The sequence below is a fragment of the Dermacentor silvarum genome, chromosome 5, assembly GCF_013339745.2.
Source record: "Dermacentor silvarum isolate Dsil-2018 chromosome 5, BIME_Dsil_1.4, whole genome shotgun sequence".
Lineage (NCBI taxonomy): Eukaryota > Metazoa > Arthropoda > Arachnida > Ixodida > Ixodidae > Dermacentor > Dermacentor silvarum.
In genome coordinates this window covers 13,263,832-13,285,123 of record NC_051158.1, presented here as the reverse complement: position 1 = coordinate 13,285,123, position 21,292 = coordinate 13,263,832, and the positions used below count along the sequence as shown (strand labels likewise).

At 43.6% G+C, this 21,292-nt stretch overlaps 1 protein-coding gene across 1 annotated transcript; it reads left to right on the top strand.

Moving 5' to 3' along the window:
• The first annotated feature begins 74 nt into the window (after positions 1-74).
• On the top strand, positions 75-14,229 carry LOC119452891 (enoyl-CoA hydratase, mitochondrial). Its single transcript, XM_037714842.2, has 8 exons — positions 75-321; positions 2,492-2,683; positions 4,209-4,336; positions 4,698-4,797; positions 7,254-7,358; positions 10,569-10,688; positions 11,587-11,654; positions 14,068-14,229. Exons 1-8 carry the CDS (start codon positions 231-233, stop codon positions 14,131-14,133), a joined length of 870 nt encoding a protein of 289 aa, XP_037570770.1. The 5' UTR covers positions 75-230; the 3' UTR covers positions 14,134-14,229.
• Positions 14,230-21,292: the final 7,063 nt, after the last annotated feature.

The window sequence follows — 21,292 nt, the reverse complement described above, 5'->3', positions numbered from 1 at the left end:
TCAATGCTCCTTGGCTTTTCTTGGCTATGTACAAACATTGACTAGACGGACGCTACTATCCAATAGAATCCAACTACTTCCAAAAGGTACTTTCCCTCTCTCGTACCAGCCTCAAGCGAGTCGGCGAACTTCGCAGGGTGTTTCAAACGCCACGGTAGTCAGCTGAAATACAACTTAATCTCATAATTGTTCAAGCTCTGCAAATCGCCGAGCGGAACACATTGACAACGATGAGCGGCATTTCAATGTTCAGGACACTTTTTCTTGGCGCGAGGCAGCTGAAGCACCCGGCGCTCGTGAAACGTGGATTTGCCGCAGCGGGTGAGATTTGCTAGTTATTTGCTGTTATAACTCTGATCGCTTCCTTGCTGTGTCGGTGCCGTTCTTGCTGACGCCGTCAATGTTTTGTTTTCAGCGCCAGAACTGTCAAAATGTACTCCAAGTCAGGCTGCTCATTTGCATACCCGTGTCATGATCTGCGTACACTTTCGATTGCAGTGAAATTAGAGCGATTAGAGTAGCTATGTTGTCCCAACCAATCGCAGCAACCGCCTTTTTCACGCGACATGTTTCGTTCACCATTCTTTCACGCAAGCGCTGCGATATGTTTGCACCTTCGCGAGAATTCAAGCTCCTCGTTGGTAACGGCAAGGGACTCTGAAAGGTTTTTTTTTTTTTTTTTTTTTTTTTTTTTTTTTTCGTAGTGGGAACTTTACTTGAACGTGCGCCAACCCACGAGATTGTAATGCCTTCACGGCGAAACCAGACGATTGGACCGCGGAAGACTCGTGTGAATTAACACCGTCGCGCCGATTATTTTTGCGCTTTCGAGCTTATTTATCGTTTCAGATGGCTTTAGTAAGCGGGAAGCGTTCGTTGGCAACTACACACACTCGCAGCTCGCTCTCCCAATGTCCAAGCCACAACCCCCTGCATCCGAACAACGTGTGCTGTAGGACGACCTTGGGCGGCGAGAACGTGGAACCGGCAACGCGAAGGGGCTCTGAGTGCCTGTCTCCGATTAAAATTGCACAGACAGGCAGATGCCTGCACAAGAAAAAAAGTAAAACGTTATGAACATGCGTTACGCTCCATAGTTTCCATCTTCTTACGTGAACTACCGTCGTTTCATAATCATTATGCAGTACAGCCGAGTGTTTTTTGTTTGTTTTTTTTTTGTTTTTTTTTTTTGCTTGGCAACCGTTACGACAGCACGTGACCGTGGTTCGATCGGTTACGTGACTGGCCTTATGCAAAACGAAAAATAAATATAGTCTTACAAAGTAGTCTTGCGATGTAACATTTCGGAAAGATCTATGTAATTGGCGATAAAATAGCTACAAAGCATTTCAAGATGTCTGAGGTTGCTAGGTTAGGTTTATATTCTTCAGAAGTGAATTTTTTTTAGTATAAAATTTGCTTTGATAGTAAAGATAAGCTGTCATTAGATGAACACTGAGGCCGCAACAAGAACACTTTGATTGCTGTTCAAGCTTTCAATAATTATAGTAATAGTTTGTTATTGCATAAATGTTATGTTTTTTTTTTTTTTTTAACACCCATGCCACTTGGTAGGGCAGTACTGCCCCTTATTAGCACATTGGTTTCTTGTAACTGAATAATGTATTTTGTGCTGTTTTTCTGTTTATGTTACAACAGTATACTTATGATTATGCTTATCTACATTTCTAATGCTTCTTTGAGATTGTAGCACACTAGTTTCTGTTATGTATCTGCACATTCTGTTAACTTCCTTGTACAGTGCAGTTGTTTTCAGTACGAGAGAAAACGCTGAACTCACTTCTAGGCAACAATTACTTGTGATGTGTGGATTCAAATCTGGCATGTGAATACGCAAGAAATAGCTTTCGTGATGAACATTGAATCTCATTGAACCTATTCAACTATTCCGCTCATTCTATGTGAGGCATGTGCATTCAGTCGCTAAGGTTTCTTGAAAACAATTATACTGTTTCCTTTCATGGGGAACTGATGGGCTCCCATTAACCCATTAAACACCCCCCTAACAAGGGCTTGTTTAATATATTGTTACACATTAACAGTGCAGAATAAAGCACTGCCACAATTGTGAGTTGAGAATGTAATTACTTTACTTTTTTTGGACGAACTTATGTCCAGAAAAAGAAGCAACACTATATTGCAATGATAGCAGCGATCACAGTCGTCGTTCATCTAATCAACCGCTATTTCATGCTTTCACCACCGTACATTCCCGAATAATCACTAGTGTTTGCGTATATTTGAGATGTACAAAAGTATTTGCGTCGTGCATTCAATCCGATTAGACAAGACTTTTTCGCTATAGAATCGGTGACAACATTTAAGTAATATCAGATACAGTAGGCATGTCTTGCGCCGAGTGGTAACTTGATAACATAGATAATTCGGTGAAAGACAGTCACTGGCAAAAAACTAAAACAATGTGTCATGAGCACCTAGTACAATTAAGTATGCTTTCTTGTTTCCCCAGCATATGAGAACATCCTCGTGGAGAAGAAAGGTGCCCAGCAGAATGTCGCCCTGGTTACACTCAACCGGCCAAAGGCCCTCAATGCCCTGTCGAGCGCTCTCATGAGCGAGGTTGGCCAGGCGATAGATGCACTCAACAAGGACGAATCCGTGGGCTGCATTGTCATCACTGGCAGCGAGAAGGCATTCGCTGGTGAGGCACTAAGGGTTTCGTGGCAATTGCTATGCGTTTATTCACTGTAAGAAAAAGAATATACTTGTTGTGGTGACTAACTGGCTATGGCATTCTGCCAAGTACAAGGTCATGGGTTTCGTTCCCAGCTGCGCTGGTCATGTTTTGTTGTGAGCAAATTCACAAAGGCATCTTTTACTGCCTGTGTGTTGCCTTAAGTTGTTGGACTTGCAATGAAAAATCAAATAAAAAAAAGACTGTATTACAGCATCAAACCACACTGTTCTGTGGAATTCTGCAAAATCAAAGTTTCAAGCAAGTAAAAATTTGCATGCACTTGAGTGCTGACTTCCAACTGAATTTTTATTTCGAATAACGTGCATATATAGCCAAGACACCACGACGAAAGCGCCCCCTCCAAAACGCGAAGTCAACATGAGTAAGCACTCAAAATTCCAACAAACCCCAGCCGCCCTCTTAAGATGAACGTCAGTAAGCCGTCAATTGCCTTAACAGATAAAGAACTTGCTTTCTTGGGATTGCACGTGCGCTCTCGTTCGTCCTAAGAAGGCAGTTGGGGTTCGTGTGAATTTTGAGTGCTTACTCATGTTGACTTCGTGTTTTGGAGGGGGCGCTTTTGTCGTGCTGTCTTGGCTATAAGTGCATGTTATTCGAAATAAAAATTCAGTTGGTAGTCAGCGCTTGTCTTCCTCTCTCTTGCTGTTTCCTTGTCTATGTGTGTGCTGTAAGTCATGTTTAAAATGCATTCTGAACTGGCCACATTCAGGAGTGCCATATTTCTTGTGCTCCGGGGCTGTTGAATAATAAAAATTAGAAACTTTGTATGTCAGTACCGCTTTCTTTAAGCAGAACATCATATGTGTGTCAAAAATAAATTGGTGGGCACATATTTGTTGAATCCTTAATTGCATTCAGACTGCAGTGGCACTCATAGCCAATACCGCACTTCACTGGAGCGTACTTTGCTGATGCATACTTACCGTGTATTTTAGTTTGTGTATTTGCTATTAGAAACACTACCTACATTGGCAGTGATTAGATGGAGGAGGTCCCTTTTGGCTTCTCCAGAGAGAAGTTAATCCCCAATACAACACCAATTCTTTGAATTTTTTTTTCTCATTGTTAAAATGAGGGTGTCGACACCCACTGCTGTGTTAGTGAGAATTTGAATACTTAGGTGGAGGAGTTGTATGGTTCTCGCATAAAGCTTAAAGCTGCAAAAGGACTCATGCTTAGCACCCTCTCTCAATTTTACTTTCGCATGACTGGGCATTGTGATTGTGTCTTTAGAAGTTACGATAGAAGTTAGTATTTCTCGAGTGCAAGACATCTGTTTCTGAGGCATTCAGTGGGCTTTCGACAAGTAGGGGGTCACTATATTCAGTTTTACTGCCATCTTGAGGGATCTTGATTTGCAGCCCTCATTGGTGGCTTCTGTCACACCATTAAAGAGTAGCCTTGGCGCCCTGAATCAGTGTTGCAGTCATTATCGCTTTTGACAGTTCTGTCACTGTGCTGCCTGCAGCCGGTGCGGACATCAAGGAGATGCAGAACATGACGTTTGCCAAGTGCTTCACGGGCAACTTCCTGAGCCACTGGGACAAAGTGGCGCAGTCCATCAAGCCAGTAATCGCAGCTGTGAACGGCTATGCGGTGGGTATGGGTTGTGTGTTTTATGGTGGCTGCAGTAGTTTCCCTATTCTATTTGGCTTTGCATGCGGGATTTATAAGTGTGAGTCATGATGGCTCACAGCAGTCATGTCTACCTTGTGGATTTTATAACCTGTGAAAGCTGTATTTCCTGTAATGAAGAAGCAGTATCTCTCAACAAAATTCTAGTGCAGGTGAAAAATTCTTGTTGCATCCAGCAGCAGTTGGTATGAAGAATACCGTGCTGAGCTGACATTCCACGATGAACCGTGAGACTATTGTAACCATGATGCAATTCATGCTTTTGCCTGGACATTTTCATGCAAGCGCTGCTACTTGTGTCTTTGTTCTGTTTGCATTTCAGTTGGGAGGTGGCTGTGAACTTGCGATGATGTGTGACATCATCTATGCCGGTGAGAATGCAAAGTTTGGGCAACCTGAAATCATCCTTGGGACCCTGCCAGGTCAGTACTCATTCGTTTATACTAATATTAGTGCAGACAACTCGTTACTGTTAGTATTGCCATGAAATTGCTTATACGGTTGCTGACTGATAATTCGGACATGCTTGATTATTTGTACATTGGTCCCATATGTTTGATGTATAAGAATGATAGAAATTTGAGACACCATACAACACGCCGTGCAATAATTCGGGCTCTGCCTGCACAACGGCGTATTAATTTGGCCACGGAGTCGAGCAGAAGTTGCGAGGTTTCTTTTAATAAATCGCCAGCATGGTTGTCGACCATGTTGGTGACACTTTCTCAAAAGTGATGCTAGTGAAGCCAAGTCGATCAGTAGTTAATGTACACACTCAAGCCACTAAGTTGTACATGATGCGTTTCGTCATCATCATTTATAGTCCCTTAAGGGCCCCTTGCAGGGTATTGCATTAGGGGGTAGCATGTATATACCTGAGAAAACAAAGAAATAACATATAAACATGTTAGCGGCACACATGGTATAGGCATTGAAAGAATTGTGAACATAAGGCGTGGCAAAGGTGTTAGTCCTGGAAATAGGATGTCACTAACTGCTTAAATTTCTGTGAATCGTGCTCCTCAACTATTGATTCTGGCAGCTCATTCTACTGCTCTATACCGATGGGCAAGGACAATCTATCAAAAGTGGTGGCGGTGCCATGTAGGCACAATTTGTTGTGCGAGTTCCATTCCACGCGTCCAGCGTTTGATAATTTACATGTTAAATAGCGACACGGTCCCGGATGACTTCAAGCAGTTCCAAGTAGTGCCAACTTCAACCTCGATGTCTGGCTATGAGGGAGGCGAGGGAAGTACTGGATGGACATTGACTGTTGTGAAAATTATGCATCATTCGGCTATCACAGCGCTGTTGACTTTTGGTATGTTTCCAGAAAGATAAAGATTCAGTGCATGCATTGACTGTACTTTCCTCTATCTGTAGCAACAGCATGACAGTGGTCGAGATATGTGCTGGGATTTTGTAGTTATGCCTTGTGGGGGGGGGGGGGGGGCTCGATTTTATGGCACTTTTATTGTCGACCGTTCACGGCCAGATGATCCCATTGATAATGCGAGTATAGTTGCTCTGGCCACTTAGTACGAGACGTGGGAAGGAATAGCATAAGAAAAGGCATCGCTACAAAATTGCGGCCATGGACTGCCTAGGCCAAAGGCAAGCATATGTACACGGAGCAACATGTTGACTAACTTGGGCTGTATTCTCAGGTGATCACTTTCAGTGATAATTTATTTCACAACATGTCAACTGACTAGCACCGGACACGGTGATGGGTGACAGTGTTTTCAGCTCTCTGATAACACAGCTGGCTTGCCACTGTGCCAAGAATGTTGTCGCTTTTAGATGCCGATGAACTTTCCACTAGTCACGCACAATAGAAGGTAATCCTGGAAGTGACGATCTGAGAACACGGCACACCTTTTTTGGTCACTTGTGTCATAATGTCACTTATTTCCTGTTGAATTCAGTATTTTGGATTTTCTGGTGGTCCCTGTCTAATTGTCAGTCGGCAACTGAGCTCCACTTCATAAGTAGCAGCAATGCTGTGGAAGGTATACAAGTAGTGCAGTCATAAAAAAAATGACTGCATGTTTCGCAGTGGAGTTCTTCCTGACCTGTGACACTCTCTACGGAATAAATACTGTATAGTGTTACTCGAACGAGGGATTAAACAGGGAAGGTTATTTACAAGGTATATTAAATAATTAATCCAATTAATTTGTCGCTGTAGTGCCTTTGTGCCCACTCTGTAATTTTGTGGGGCTACGAGGCATTTAAGAATTGTGGTTTTGAAAATGCCAGGCAGTGTCAAACGTGAGATACTTTTCACTGTTGATAGTGATAAGGTGTCTGACAATGCTGATGAGGAATGCTTGGACTGCTGTAGCTTGTATGCAATGAAGTTTCATTTTGCAAGCGATAAATCACCATTGCTCATACCATAAAATGCTAGTGAATGAACAATCAAGCATATTGCATTTGTAATTTCTTGAAGTACAAAAGTCAGATGCACCTTAGAATGAAGTATATACGGTATTTCATTCAGTTGACAGACAGAGAGGATGATTTGCCGTTTGTCTGTATCGTTTTCCCAATGGCCCCTGCACAACTGCAGTGGGCACACAAAACATTTGGGAGCCCTTGTTCAGGCGAGCTGGCCTCCGCAGTGACCAGCCATGCTGACTTCAACAAATTTAGTCAAGATGACTGTCATTACAGAGCCTTACTGGACTTCCTGCACAATGCAGGGTTACATTCATATTTATGTTTTGTTTATTGGTTACATTGCCGTAAGATAGCCCTCCCCGAAAAATAAAAAAAGAGTGGTGGTTACCTCGGAAGGAGCCTTGTCAGTCTAGGCTCTATGAAGGCAGGTCGGCAAAAGCAGCGAGTTTTAATCTACCCTTCGCCTCAGGTGCCGGTGGCACCCAGCGCCTGACCAGAGCCATTGGCAAGTCGCGGGCCATGGAAATGACGCTCACTGGGAACCAGATCACGGCTGCCGAGGCTGAGCGATATGGTGAGTGTTCACTTTCTCTGTCTTCCTGGACTTACGTCCACTTGTGTTGTTCCTTTGCAACAGGTGCTGTTGAAATGAACTTGCTTGAAATCAACTGGGACCTGCTGCAGTAGCTTAGTGCAGCGGCGTTGCGCTGCTGAGCTCGAGGTCACGGGTTCTGTCCCGATGAAATGCAAAGACACTAATTTCTTAGAGATAGGTGCACTCTAAAGAAGCGTGGGGGTTAAAATTAATTCGGAATCCCCCACAATGGTGTGCCTTGTAATCGTGTCATAATTTTGGCACGTGAAACCCTAGAATTAAAATAAATTTTTTGATAAACTGGTATAGGGCGAGAGGTTAGTATGAGGCCATCATTCCCCTTTTTTCTTCCCCTTAAAATCAATGATTATAAGCGGTTACCTCAACAGTATTATTATACAATTAGCCAGTCTCTGACAGACTTCACTGCAAATTTATAGCGTCGTGGTGTTGAAGACTGCAAAGAGCGCAGACAAGACAAAAAACAATAAAAGAAGGTATACAATAAAAAGAACACCCTCGTATGAAAAATTAATGCTCCTTCAATTTTTTCATCACCTAGTTAAGATTGTCGACATCTCTAGTTGACGTACAGTGCCGTCCACTGCTGTGTAGAGCGACACCTGGCGGCAGTTGCTGGGTCCGAGATAGTGTGTCCAGGGCACGCTATTTCGGACTCGGCAACTGCCGCCAGGTGTCGCTCTACACAGCAGTGGACGGCACTGTACATCATGCATATCATTGCGCCTTAAGCAAGAATTAAGGGTAACAGCTCAGTCAAGTGATACTACCTTGCAGTTTAGAAACACTGGGAGGTTCTCTTATTTCTTCACGTGACAGTGCATGTTCTCGTTTCTTCTGACATTGTGCTGTTAGCTGTGTTGACCACAAACCAACTAGCCTAAATTTGTACTCTTACGCTTTTCTGGTTTATCGTGCATGTAGTAATATTCGAATAACTACGTGTTATAACTGGGGATTGAAGTTCCTGGTTTTTACCATAAGTGCCAAAAACTGCCTACCAATTCAAATATTAGACTACCTAGTTTAAACTGACAAGTGCTGAACTTAGGAATTCACCATGCTTCATCACACTCGGTTTGGGTAAAAAAGCTCCCGAGTGTGAGGGCGTGAGTGGGGTTTCTGTACAAGCAGGTTTTCTTTTTGCCAGCCTCGTTCAAACCTTGCCCAAATACCTTGCCAACCGCATGATGACACAGGAGATTGTCATTGTGCATGTCCATTCCTCCCCGCTCTTCCTGCAGATCCTCGCACGTCTGGCTGTGGCAAAAGCAAAAGGGATGTAAATGGGGTAACAAGGGATGCCTTCTAAGCAGGAGCCGTCATCAGTGCATGCCAGCTTGTAGGACACAAACGGAGAGCTTATTCCAAGAGGCACAAACCTACTGACCACTGTGGAATAAGAGGCCAAGAATTTCCGGAAGCCCCATCTTTTTTCGCCGAGGTGTTCTTGAAGTAGACTTTGCACTTGCCCACCCCAAGCGCGTGCGCCAATACATGGCACACACGGACCTACGTGCCCCTTTTACGCGTTCGTGCTTTGTAGCACCCCGATGTTTTGAATGACCACACCTTTTGGATGCATTACTTGAACTGCTTTCCTTTCTCGTATGAAGCGTCAATGTGGAGCGCAGCTTTTTCCAAATGAGAATGATAAACAGAAAGAAGCACTGCCAGCTCTCTGACAAGAATCTCTTGTGTCTAGTGTAATTAATTTGCCTCACTGCCTTCACGACAATGAAGCTTTCTTGTTTTACTGTTTCCTTCCCGATATAAGTATGTGTGAGCACCGTTTCAAACGGCCGAAAATGCCAAAGAAGGTAGTACCGTAAAGAAATAAGGGCCAATAAGTGCCGAATTTTCAGAGGAAAATAAATAGTGATAAATGCCTGCCGAATTAAAAAAAAAAATAGATGCCGGAAATTTAAATCTCTATTTAAAACTTACGTTTTCTGTTTTATGGGGATTAAACCTATAGAATGTGAAGAACGCCACTCAATTAAAAAAAAACTGAATGATTCAGATTCATCTGAAAAACTCAGAATTTTGGTACCCTCAGTTGTTATCATGTTGCTTTCTAGACACACGGTGTTAGAGCTGTGCTCGAGTATCTTCGGGTCACTATGAATGAAAGCGTAAAGGAAAGCAATAGTGGAAAAAATTCAAGGGGCACTTAGTTATCCCTACGTGGATGAATGCGAAAGCATTGCTACCACCAAAGGTAGTTGGTTCGAGTCCCTTAATTAACTGTCTTAATTAACACCAAAGGTTGTGCCTTAATTAGCTTTGCCTTAATTGACATCATCAGCTTCTTCGATTGGCTCACTTGGACACCCTTGACTTTTTGGATGATCATGGTCATGCCAACGCCAGATTTTCCGCTTCATGGGGCATATAATGCTTTTGCATTAATAAATCCACAAGGATACACGTGATGGAGGCACTTGCAACTCCTCTGACAACCTGCTCATCAAACTGACCTTCCCAAAGGAGAATTCAAATATTCTGCTCCCAATTATTTAGGAACTGTGATCTAAGTCTTATTCTCTTGCATGACATGTACCCTTACCTTGCTGTGCCCCTGCAGGTGCCACTAAGTCGATAAAATGACACGACACTCGCGACAACCTTTGGTGCAGACCTCAACTGCAGGCTTGACATTGTAGACGTGGAGAAGCACTGTGCAGTCATTCACAGCTGCCGGGAGTATTACGCTGCTGTTGCAGAGAAGCATGGCCGTGCTGCAGATCGAAACATTCCTCACGACTTGCGTACGCCGGCGAGTCATTCCAGTACCGCACTCCTGATTGTCAACCCTAATCCAAAGACCGAACTGCTTGCAGCATTTAACGCATGTGAGCAGTTGTTTGCCACCGGGGCACGACACTGGTAACTTGCTGGTAACGAAGTTCTCAGAATATCATATCGGGCATGGGCTGTTGAAAAAATCATTCAGTGCTTAATTTTCTGGATCATGGTGAAAAAAACGGCACGAGGAAAACAGACAAGAAAAAGACGAACACTTCTCTTGTCCCGTTTCTCTCACTCTATTTTTTTCACCCTGAAGTAGTACAAAAAAAACCCAGGTTCAATCCCTTTTAAAATTGTTTTTGAGGGTGCTTGCACGAGACTGGCTCGTCATTTCACACACTGTACCTTTTCCCACAGGTCTGGTGAGCAAGGTGTTCCCCCCGGGTCAGCTGGTCGACGAGGCTATCAAGCTTGCCGAGAAGATCGCCAGCTATTCCCAGATCTCCGTTGCACTATGCAAGGACAGCGTCAACCACGGTGAGAATTGAGGCCCAGAGTAAAAGGCTTAGAGGCCAACCGCAACGAACTTTCGAACCAGCGTAGAAGGCCAGCTTAAAATAGCGTAGATATAGTGCACCCTCTGTGCAGAGTTTCAAATATGAGTGGATGCATCTCATAAATCTTCCAAACAATAGACATTTCTCAACTGTAGCCGGAAAAAAAATGTGCCACCATTACAGCTCACCAGAAATGATGCAGAACCTAGAATGTTGAGAACCAGCAGGCTGAGGGGCACAGAGGTATGCAGCACCCTAGCCTCCTCTATTTTTTTTTTTCAATGCATGCTCAGTGACACCACACCCAGAGGTCACTGAGAGGGTGTCACTTTCCCAGTAGTGGCCACAGGTTTATAGGGGCAGGGTTAGGGTCATGTCAACTAGTATCTTTCATGGCACGTGATTGAACGTCATGCGCAACGCAAGGAGCGGCAGGAGTGCCCAGCTGAAGTTTTCCATGCTCTTTCAGCAACACGGATTAATTGACTGGGAAGGTGGTGCTGCTGCAGTGCACCCTTGTATTGCGAAACGACTGGGCAGGCATTGAAAAATACCGGAGGCAATAGCTGCTCCATAGGTGGCCACCTTTTTCGTCTAATGCACAAAACAACCCTGAACATGCACTTAAAGCAATGAAATAGGGTCCATAATCTAAAGACACCTTTTCTATTCGTGTCACTGCCAATTGGTTTGCATTTTTCGCCGCCACATTATGAATGCATACTGGTACTTGACGGTAAAAACCTATTGAGAGATAGCACTAGACCACAAACCAGTTATCCTTTAGTGGTACCTTTGTCACTGTTATATTCGTGTTTACACATAAGCACTTGTTCAGCCAATCCTGTGTAACCATGCTGTCGTCTCTTTTGCTCCAGCCTTTGAGACAACACTCCAGGAAGGCCTGCGTGTTGAAAAACGCCTTTTCCACGCCTCCTTTGCTCTGGTAAGGAACCGATTTATTTTCACCTTATTGTTTTAAGTAAAGTTATTGTGTGACTCGTAACTAGCTCCAGTGCTTCTTCAAGCTTATGTAGTTGCTCACTTTCAAAACAGTCAACTTCTGAACTTTATTATTTATTTGACAGTGTTTTGAAGCTCTTTAAGGCCTCCATTGTTTTCAATATATCAAATTATTCATATTTTCAATGGGAGATGATTATTACAGAGTTACAAGAGCTACTTATCATAAAAACAGAAGACTAGATTGAGATGGACTCATTGGAGTTGTAGAAATTTTGTCTGTACATGTTAATTAATTAAAACTCTCTGCTGGGCTAGTTGGTACATAGCTCAAGGTTAAGAATGGCACAACACAAAAAATACACGGACATGAAGTGACAGGACAAGTGTTAACTTCCAACTGATTTATTCAGGTAAACTTGCACCGAAGTAAACATCAGGCACTTGTGTATACAGGCCGCATTCAGCACAAACTGCAACCAAGCAGGACCAATATCATTTACATAGTCACATCTAAAAACTGCTGCTCATTGCGAAAGAGGGACAACAAAGGAATGATAACACTTTGCACACCCTTTTTCTTGATATGAAACGCCTCCGTCAATTCTTGGGCAACAATTCTCGTCCGGTCACTTCATGCCCGTGTATTTTGTGTCGTGCCATTCTTAACCTTGGTCGATCCATGTACAGTAAAACCTCGATAATTCGAAGGTCGCCGGACCGCGAAAATTCTTCGAATTAAGCGGATTTTCGAATTAACCGAAATGAATAAAAAAAGAAAACAAGCAAGAACTTGCCGCAAAAAGAAATCACCTTTATTTTCCATGTCCGAGAAAAATTACTCAAAGTAATCACCGATGCGGGATTACTTGGCGCGCTGGTTCGCCGCCCCTAGTGCCATGCTCTCCAGCTGGCTCAAAAACGTAGCATACAAATATCACCCGCACTGCACTCAACAAAGTTGCGGACGATGTTCATGGAATCGATAACTGCCGCGAAAGCGGGCGTGGTGGTGCTTGACTCCAAAAATTTGGACTTGCTGGATATTCCGGACTTCAAAAATGCACCATCAGGGTTCCCATTGAGTTCATGCATTATCGCAGCCAATTTTTCGGACGAATTGAGACCCCAAAGTTCAATTTTGCGGACTAAATCGCTCTTTCCTAGCCGCGCTACCCAATCTTGGAGGCCGCCATGTTGGATTTTGCACTGGCTTGAATTCCAGTGACTCGCTGTATAGGCTCCAAGATTAGAACGCGCGCTATCAATAGACATAGCGCGCGTTCAATCCTCCGGTCTCGGAGGCCATGCCATCGTTGTAACCATTTATTGTGTTTTTTTTTTATATTGCGACACTTCAAGTGGATTTTCGCCGTCGGCGTCGCCGCCCTGAGGATCCATACAAAGTCCAAGGGCGATAAAATCATCGCCGCGCGCCCGCCGTATGTGCGAGTGACAGCGCGCGGGGGACGCGCGCTTTCATGGAGAGCGAACGCACGGCGGAGGCGACTTCCTCCCTCGGGCGACTTCTACTCTTCTAACAACTGCGTACTTAGCGCCGGAACGGTTTCTCGCGCGCAGCGTATCTTGAAAGCGATCTCCAGACGGCTCTGACCTTTCGTATGGGCTGTGCTCTCGCCGCTCGCAGCGATAGACCGCACGAACCTTCGCTCGCTGTGGGCTGCGGCGGCCGCGCTCGTTCGTGCGCGCTGACACCACGCGTGTTATTTCAGTGAGTTTTTTTGTTTTTTTCTCTCAAGTTTCGGTTGCTATTTTGAACGTGGCGTGTACACCGAGCAGGTGTCTCGGAGACCCATGTCTCAGTGATCGGCGCTACTTCCTGTACCTTCGCGAGAGCTAAGCGGTGCGAAGCTCGTTTCTTGGATCTCCATGGCGAACTCCGTTGGCGGAGATCGCCAACGCGGTGGCGTTCGTGTCGACTGTACACGGAGACGACGTCATTGCTGCGCAAATCCAAGCAAGTCGATCCTCTCCAAGCGTAGTATGAGGCAGGGCATTATTAAAGATTTTTTTTTCAGCCGCACTAAGACTTTTTTTTTTCGGCCGAACGAGTTTTCCGGACTATTTTTCAGTCCCCACGAGCTCGGAAAATCGGTTGGCGACTGTACGGAGCGCCCTAACCTAACCGCCGCACGTTGCTACTAGCCGGAAACTTCGAATTATCCGAATAGAGCCGCGCGGGCCATTCAAATTATCCGGTAGAATTTGCATTGAGAATGACGGGACCGCTCAAATTCTTCGAATTAACCGAAATTTCGAATTAACCGAGTTCGAATTATCGAGGTTTTACTGTACTTGTGCACAGAAACATTTATGGCAGAAACATTTATGTTCGTGTTGGTTCACTTCATAAAATGCCTGTTCCATTCTTCTAGGACGACCGGAAAGAAGGCATGACTGCTTTTGTTGAGAAGCGGCCACCGAAGTACACAAACAGCTAGACGTCTGTCGTGCAACTGTGGAACAACATGCTTGCAAACCTTTCCTACGTGCATTTTGTTGAATTTAGATGACTCAATAAATTTGTATATATGGCGCATTTTTCCTTTACTTAGAAATGGCAAGTGACTGCCTTTGTCTTGAAAGTACAGGACTGTCATCTTTCCAGTGGGAGTGAAACACAGCTGTTAGGATGATAAGCCAGACATTGTTTTCAAGGCTATGAAACTGGGAAGCTGGTGTGGGTAATCTTCGATTACAGGTTGCTTTCGAAGACAAGGCAAGTATTGTTTTATATTTATGTATGTATGCTTCTTTTTTCCGTGCGGCCAAATGCATATAGACATTTATTGGAGAATCGCCAATTGGTAGTTGCAGTTCATGCTATATGTGCATCGTTCTTATGACCCGGTCTGCCTTGTTTTTTTTTAGGTATCGCATTCTGAAAGATAAGCGAAACGTTTGTTGCCCAGTAATGCTGTTTAACAGTTGCTTGCAAAAGTTACTGGTACATTTTCAACATACGTTGTAGAAGGTGGCCCAAAAATCGTATTTTCAGTTTTGTAATTTGACAACGAAGCTGCTCGTCTCTAGTTTCAGCATTTTTCGTGTCCAGCATCTGTGGACAAAAATGTGGGCCAATCCCGGATCTCGTGCAATACTGGGCCGACCCGAGGCGGAGAAGCAGGCTTCAAAGCACTCGGCCAAGTGAAGTAAAAAGTGCATACGTTCTTTGGAATCGCGTATACAACATGCACAACAGCAAACGTTTCAATAAAGAACAAGCACAAAACAAGCATCCTAACCGCATAATTGATGATGAGGCACTCCTGATAACAATGCGAAGCACGTAGCGCTCCCCGCATGCATTTCCCGGTAAAGATCACTGTTGCCCAAGCTGCCGCGGCCACGGCAGCTTGCGCAACGCAAAGACGTAGGGAGTGACATCACTAGCCTTTTGTATATAAAAGAACCCGATTTAATTTTTGTTGCAGCACTGCTATGGGCGGCAGCGTGCTGTCAAATCTACCATTGCTCTAAAATACCATTACCACCATTACTCGAAAGCCATGAAGCATTGAATACCCCCCCCCCCCTCAGCAGTTGTAGTGGTGGTTTTCAACAACTAGGCTGGACATCCACTTTCGCAAGGTCGGGATGGCGAGTCAATTTTTTTGTCTATCAAATGCTTAGTTTTCATAAGATGCCAAGACGCTTCATTTCCATAAGAATTTATATAACTTATGTGCCAATAAAAATGCTTTGAAATGTTTTTTGTTGATTTCTCGAAACAAATTTGACACACTTGAATTTTAGGCGAGTATATAGCTTCTGTTCTATTTTAGCTATTGTAATTATTATTTTTTTTATCTAAAGGATAAATGCATGGAGTGTGAGCTAAGCCTAATTTTATTGTAATATTTTCTTCAGAATTTTTTTGATGAGTTTTGTTTCCCCACATCAAGATCACATATTTTTTTCAGACAACTTTCATGTGCTCAAACTCTAGTTCAGATTGACCTAGGACATTGGTTTATACCTTAGACTTTATTGTCTAGATGCTAATTTTTCTTCAAACAAAAGAACCCAGTTTCAATGGTATATTAAGCACTATTTGTCCTAGGACAAAAATAGTTACACTTTTTGGAAGCAGCACATCGAGATACACAAGGTATGCAAATTTGGCTGAGATTTATTCATATATAAGTTGGCTTTCAAGCTTTAGCTCAGGCACTCCTATCTAAATACATGAGAACGAACAAGTCATTTTTCTCGGAAACCACCGTACCAACATTGATCTGGTTTGTTTCATTTAAATGAAAAAGTTAATATCTAGTGACTGTATAAAGCAGATTTTTTATTCAGGTCGCCAATTGTTAAGAAATTCATGAAAATTGGAAGAAAAAAAAAAGTTTCTACCTCTATAACTCGATAACAAATAATGCTGAAATTCTGTAAACTGCATCTGTTAGAGATATAAAGCGGGCAGAATTATTGCATGTCACTCTTAAATATACCACTAATTTGTGAATAGGACTTTTCCAAAACCCCTGTAAGCATTGTAACACTTTCACAAAAACTCTAAACTTGTAAAATTTGGCCGCTTTAGATGCTCTAACAAACGCAGATCACAAAACTGCATTATCTGCTTTTCGTGCAGAGTTTCAGACTTTGTGCATCTAAATTTTTGTTTTTGTTTTTTAGATTGCCGATTTTCGGCAATTTCAGAAAAAAATTCAAGATGCCAAATCAAAATTATACTTCCTAGTGTTGCTAGAATTTAATGTTCTCTCTCAGCAAATTTCATTCAAATCAGTCCAGCAGTTCTTTCCTAAAAATAATTTTTGCTTCTTGCATGTATTTGAATAGGGAAATCAGAGTTGGCCCTAAGCTAAAGCTTCCTCTTAAAGGCAATCTGTTCTGCGTGACAGTCACATGACACCACAAGTTTGTTGGCCAGTGCAGTTGTGGTACTATGTAGGCTCCCTAGTCGTAAGCACTCTGTTATGGTAGAGCTGGTGGTACAGTCACTGGAGGTAGGATATTCGTCTCCTTTGGCTTTGGGGCCAATGCATTGAGCATGTCTGTGCATTTCAGAAGTACAATAGGGGGGCACTTCCACAAGGCTATGACTGCCAAGGAATGTCCTCTGAACTGTTCTGCAGCACTTGTCTATAGAAGCAAGTTGAACTTCTCTTCTTCTCATCATCATCATCATCCATCCCAATACTATCACGCCATTTCCCTCTTCCCCAGCGCAGAGTAGCAGACTAGAGTGCACTAGCTCCAGTCGACCTCTAGGTCTTCCCTGTCAATAAAATCTGTCTGATCTCTGAATTATTTCAATTTTACTGTTTCTAAGTCTCTGCTTATAATTGTACAGTGTCTAGCAGTGTGAGACAAATACATGTAACAAAATTGTGACGTCCCAGCTCAAGATGTTCAAACCTTCTGTTATCTATAGGAAGCGCTAGCAAGAGCTTCAGGATCAGGAGTTTTTTTTTTTCTTTTTTTTTTAGTTCACTCTGGCAGCTATTAGCTTATGGAAACATTTTATAAAGAGGTTAATGCATATGCAACTCAGCTTTCTATTTGATTGAAATAACAGCTTCTTTAGTAGTGTGTTGCAATTTCTCTAAAGTGTTGGGAAGTAGAGGTGCTTGATAATGAGTTGTGTGGAGACAAACTTTATGAACCCTTTTATCACTGTTTTCAGCATTATCTTCTCTTAAACTTTTGAGTACATCGAGGTTGCCTGGTTGGCTTCACACAGCTAGCAGGCTGCAAAGCTGCGGACTTTGTTACTCAAGCCACCACTGCACGGTACACAGTACAGTGGACCACCGGTACCAAATTAAAGCGTCAAGATAGGCACATATTGAAGCAAAGCATACAGTTTGTTGTGCCTTTAACACATTGAATAACCACAAGAAAAATAATACAAGCATTCTTACGTTACCCCGAAATAACTTCAAAGCTCACTTTCTTTGCAGTATAGAATATGCAGTGCAAATTTGTATACCATTATTTCCGTAGTACTAACAGTGTGTCTTGGTAGTTTAGTTTTATTTTAACAACAATTTTAACAACAATGTTTTAACAACAATTTTAACAACAACAAATTTAACAATTTTAACAATTAATGTCGAAATAGATGTTGTCTTTACCTGTATTAGCTGTCTGCCTATAGTTTGTTTTGTCTGTATATATAAAATGCCAAGTGTAACCGCACTTGTGTGATTGGGAGAGAGATTATTCTCTTATGCTTCTTTATAGCTTCTATTCTTCTTTTTACATGAGTGCGCATACACTTGTGCTGTGCTGCCATTTTCCATGCCTCTTGTCGGTACTCGATCATGTTTTGTGGCTTTTCGTTCCAAGGTCTCTTTCCGTGCATTAACGCGAGAATAAGCAAACTTCATTATCAGACTGTCCTCACCACTAGTGCCACACGGGGCTGACTTGCAACTGCAGAACTGCGCTCGTGAGTTGCTAGTCAGCCATGGGTCATGTCGCCTCATTCACGCCCTGTCTGTAAAATTAGGCTCCTCTCTACAGTAATCATGAACCAACCAGCTGAGACAAAACCGTCGCTTTAATAAACCTTACCCTCAAACCATCATCCCCTCCCCCAAGTCACTGACCACTGCAGCCACACTTCACGGCCGAAGATTCCTTGTGGTCTCCGATTTATTTATTTGTTTGTTTGCTTGTTTGTTTAGATATACACACTGTGTTCCATAGGAAGACCAAGCAGCTAGGTGGGAGAGAGTGTAAAAGAAAACAAAGAAAGCAGCACATGAAGTTTGCTCGAATAACAGGAACATTGAAAAATACAAGCAATCACAATCAATGCATTTGACACAGAAGCAGAAGGATATGACATATGTACATAACATAAAATTAATGGCTCGGTGAATAACTAGGTCATGACATCACATCTAGCTGTCGCTGCAAGAGTGACTGCAGTGCACATTCAAAACCTCCTTCAGATTGACTTGCGAAAAACATAATCGGGTAAAGCATTCCAGTCCAATTTGTGATCGCATGGGGGAAGAAAATTTTTAAATACGTCGGTGCGTGCAAAAACGAGAGCAGATTATGCGCAAACCAGTGCGGGGATGCGTGGGAAAAAAACGGTTCGGTGGCCTAGCGCTGAAGCATGCCGCAAGCAATGCCCTGAACTGAGCATCGATGCGCAGCTCTTAGGCGGTTGTTCCTGCGGCGAGTGGCGGTGGCGGCGTAACCGAGCGAATGAACACAGCGAAAGCAGCGAAAGATGAAAGCGGAGAGGAGGGTATGGCGAAAGCGTGAGAAGAAGAGCGTAGTGCGGCGACGATGGCAACGAGATGGCGCCAGAGTAGCGGGCGTCGTAGCGCGTCGTCTGGGAGGTCTGTCAGCGGCGGCTGCTGTGAATCGCGCCCACGCGTCACCCACGCGCTGTCTTTCGCTATCTCCAGATTAGCGAGGCATTCGCGCCACGCTTCGCTGTTTGCAACGTGCCGCACGAGAGAAATTGTCCGTGCCAGCCAATATATCACGAAAAGAAAACACGTATACAGCTGCGCTCAAATTTCGCGTTAGGGAGTATCGTAATGGTCGGTGATTTTTCCTTTTTGTTTTTTTACTAAAGGTGTTCTCTCTCTCTCTCTCTCAAAAAGGGGTCCTTATAAGGGTTGTAGCCAGGGGTTGGGGGGGGGGGGGGGCTGATGGGGCTTCAGCCCCTCCCCCACCGAAATTTTTTCGTGCTGGCTTGCCCCGCCGACCAAAACTACCACCGACGCCGGGAATCATTCTGGATTTTGTCTACAATGTCTTTTTCACGCTCGAAAAGACATTTCGGCACGAACATTGCGAACTCGGGCTGGATTTCGTGGCAACGCCCTTGCACCTGGAGTCACGTAACGCAAGGGGCCCCATCCGAGCACAAAATGTCAAGGGCTTTTCGGTAGCGAGCGGGCGCGTTGCTGCCTCTCGCCGCGGCTGCGGAATCTACGGAGCGCATGAATTTCAATTACGAAACTTTATCGGTATAAAGTTCTCATAGACTTTTGAGGCGAAAGGTGCACTGACATTTCCAAATGCGTGCTTTAAAAGATTTTCAATTCTGGAACTTTATGGGGTTAATGTTGTTATAAACTTGGGCCAACATGCGCGCACTGGAGCCCTCGTGTCCAAGCCGTTCCAGAAATGGAAGCACACGCTCGCCATCTTACACACACACGAATATACTAAATATCAGCGTGACTGTCAGCTAGCAGCTGATAATTTTCTCCAAACATTTCCAGGAAGCGTGCCCAATGTGATCGGCCAGCTGGACCAGGGCAGGCAAAGTAAAATATGAGAAAACAGAAGAAAGTAAACAACCTATTATTGAAGATTTTTTTTTTTTTTTTTTTTTTTTTTTTTGCGGGCGACAACTCTCCGTGGCCACAGGGACAGTGGCCCTGTGGATTTAAGTATAGCTCCCGCTGAAAAAACAGGTATTTTCAGAGCGCTTCTTCGCATGCGAGCAGATTGTGGAGATACATATCTGAAGAACCATTTGGAAAGTTGCCCCAGTAATGCCTCGTATTTAAGCCCAGATGCACAAAACCAAATTATAGAAATTTGTGGCGAAATTGTCAAAGAAAGCCTAGATGCAAAAGTAGGCTGCTTCTCCATACTGCCTGACGAAACGATGGACATCGCTGGAATCCAACAGCGTACTGTTTGTGGAAGGTACCTAAACAAGTATTCCAACGACATCGAGGAAGTGTTTTAGGTTTTAGCACCGGAATATATGCCCATCTCTCATTGCGACGGCAGGCTTTATGTAAATGTGTAAAACTGCTGCAGATTCTAGTCACCCTTCCAGTGACCACTGCCAGCGCAGAGAGAATATTTTTTAACAAGAGTTTACTAAAAAAAAAAAAAAACTACTTGCGCTCTACAATGTCTGTGGAACGCATGGTTAGGCTGGCGCTTTTATACACCCACAGAGACGTCGGCATCAACGCGTCGGAAGTCATTGACCGCTTCGCTCAACTTCCCCGCCGAGACAATGTTTGTCCTTTAGATAGTGAAGCAGCAAAAATCAATGCAAGTAAAAAGTTCTGTTCCTTCAGGTCCATAAGCTCGTAATTATGAAAACGTATGACTGTATATTAGGTTTTATAACCGCAGGAATTTTCGCCGTTTATTCTAGCAGTTAGCATCATGATCAAAATTATTATGCGAATACGAAAATTACGAGGTCATCAATAACCAGTTTGACCGACCTTGCTCATTGAAATCCCAGCCCACGCGGCGTTTGCCAACAAACACACTCGGATATTGGGTAGTTCATCTTGCCGCATCATCTGTGGCTTTCGTTTGTCCTTTTCTTTCATTTTCAGCTACCTGCTTTTATTTCTTTATAGAAACGAAGCAATACCCTCCTTTAGTTTTACGTTCAGAATAATTGTTGGCGCTGTGCAGGCAGTTAAATTACACATTTTCGTACTGATTTCTGCATTTATTCCTTTATTATTCTACCCATATGGTGCTGTCGCGACCACCGCATGGCTCGAGTACATCAAGACTTGAGATTTCTGCGATCATATTTTTGTTCTTGCCTGGATCATCTGTCTTTCTGTGCGCAAAGTTTACTATCTGTGACTGCGCAACATGTTTATTTGT

Bases quoted from the DNA above. Each gene is read 5' to 3' on its own strand.
- LOC119452891 (XM_037714842.2), top strand. From the start codon at position 231: ATGAGCGGCATTTCAATGTTCAGGACACTTTTTCTTGGCGCGAGGCAG. The intron at 322-2,491 runs GTGAGATTTGCT...TTGTTTCCCCAG, and splicing joins ACGTGGATTTGCCGCAGCGG to CATATGAGAACATCCTCGTG. The intron at 4,337-4,697 runs GTGGGTATGGGT...TTTGCATTTCAG, and splicing joins CAGCTGTGAACGGCTATGCG to TTGGGAGGTGGCTGTGAACT.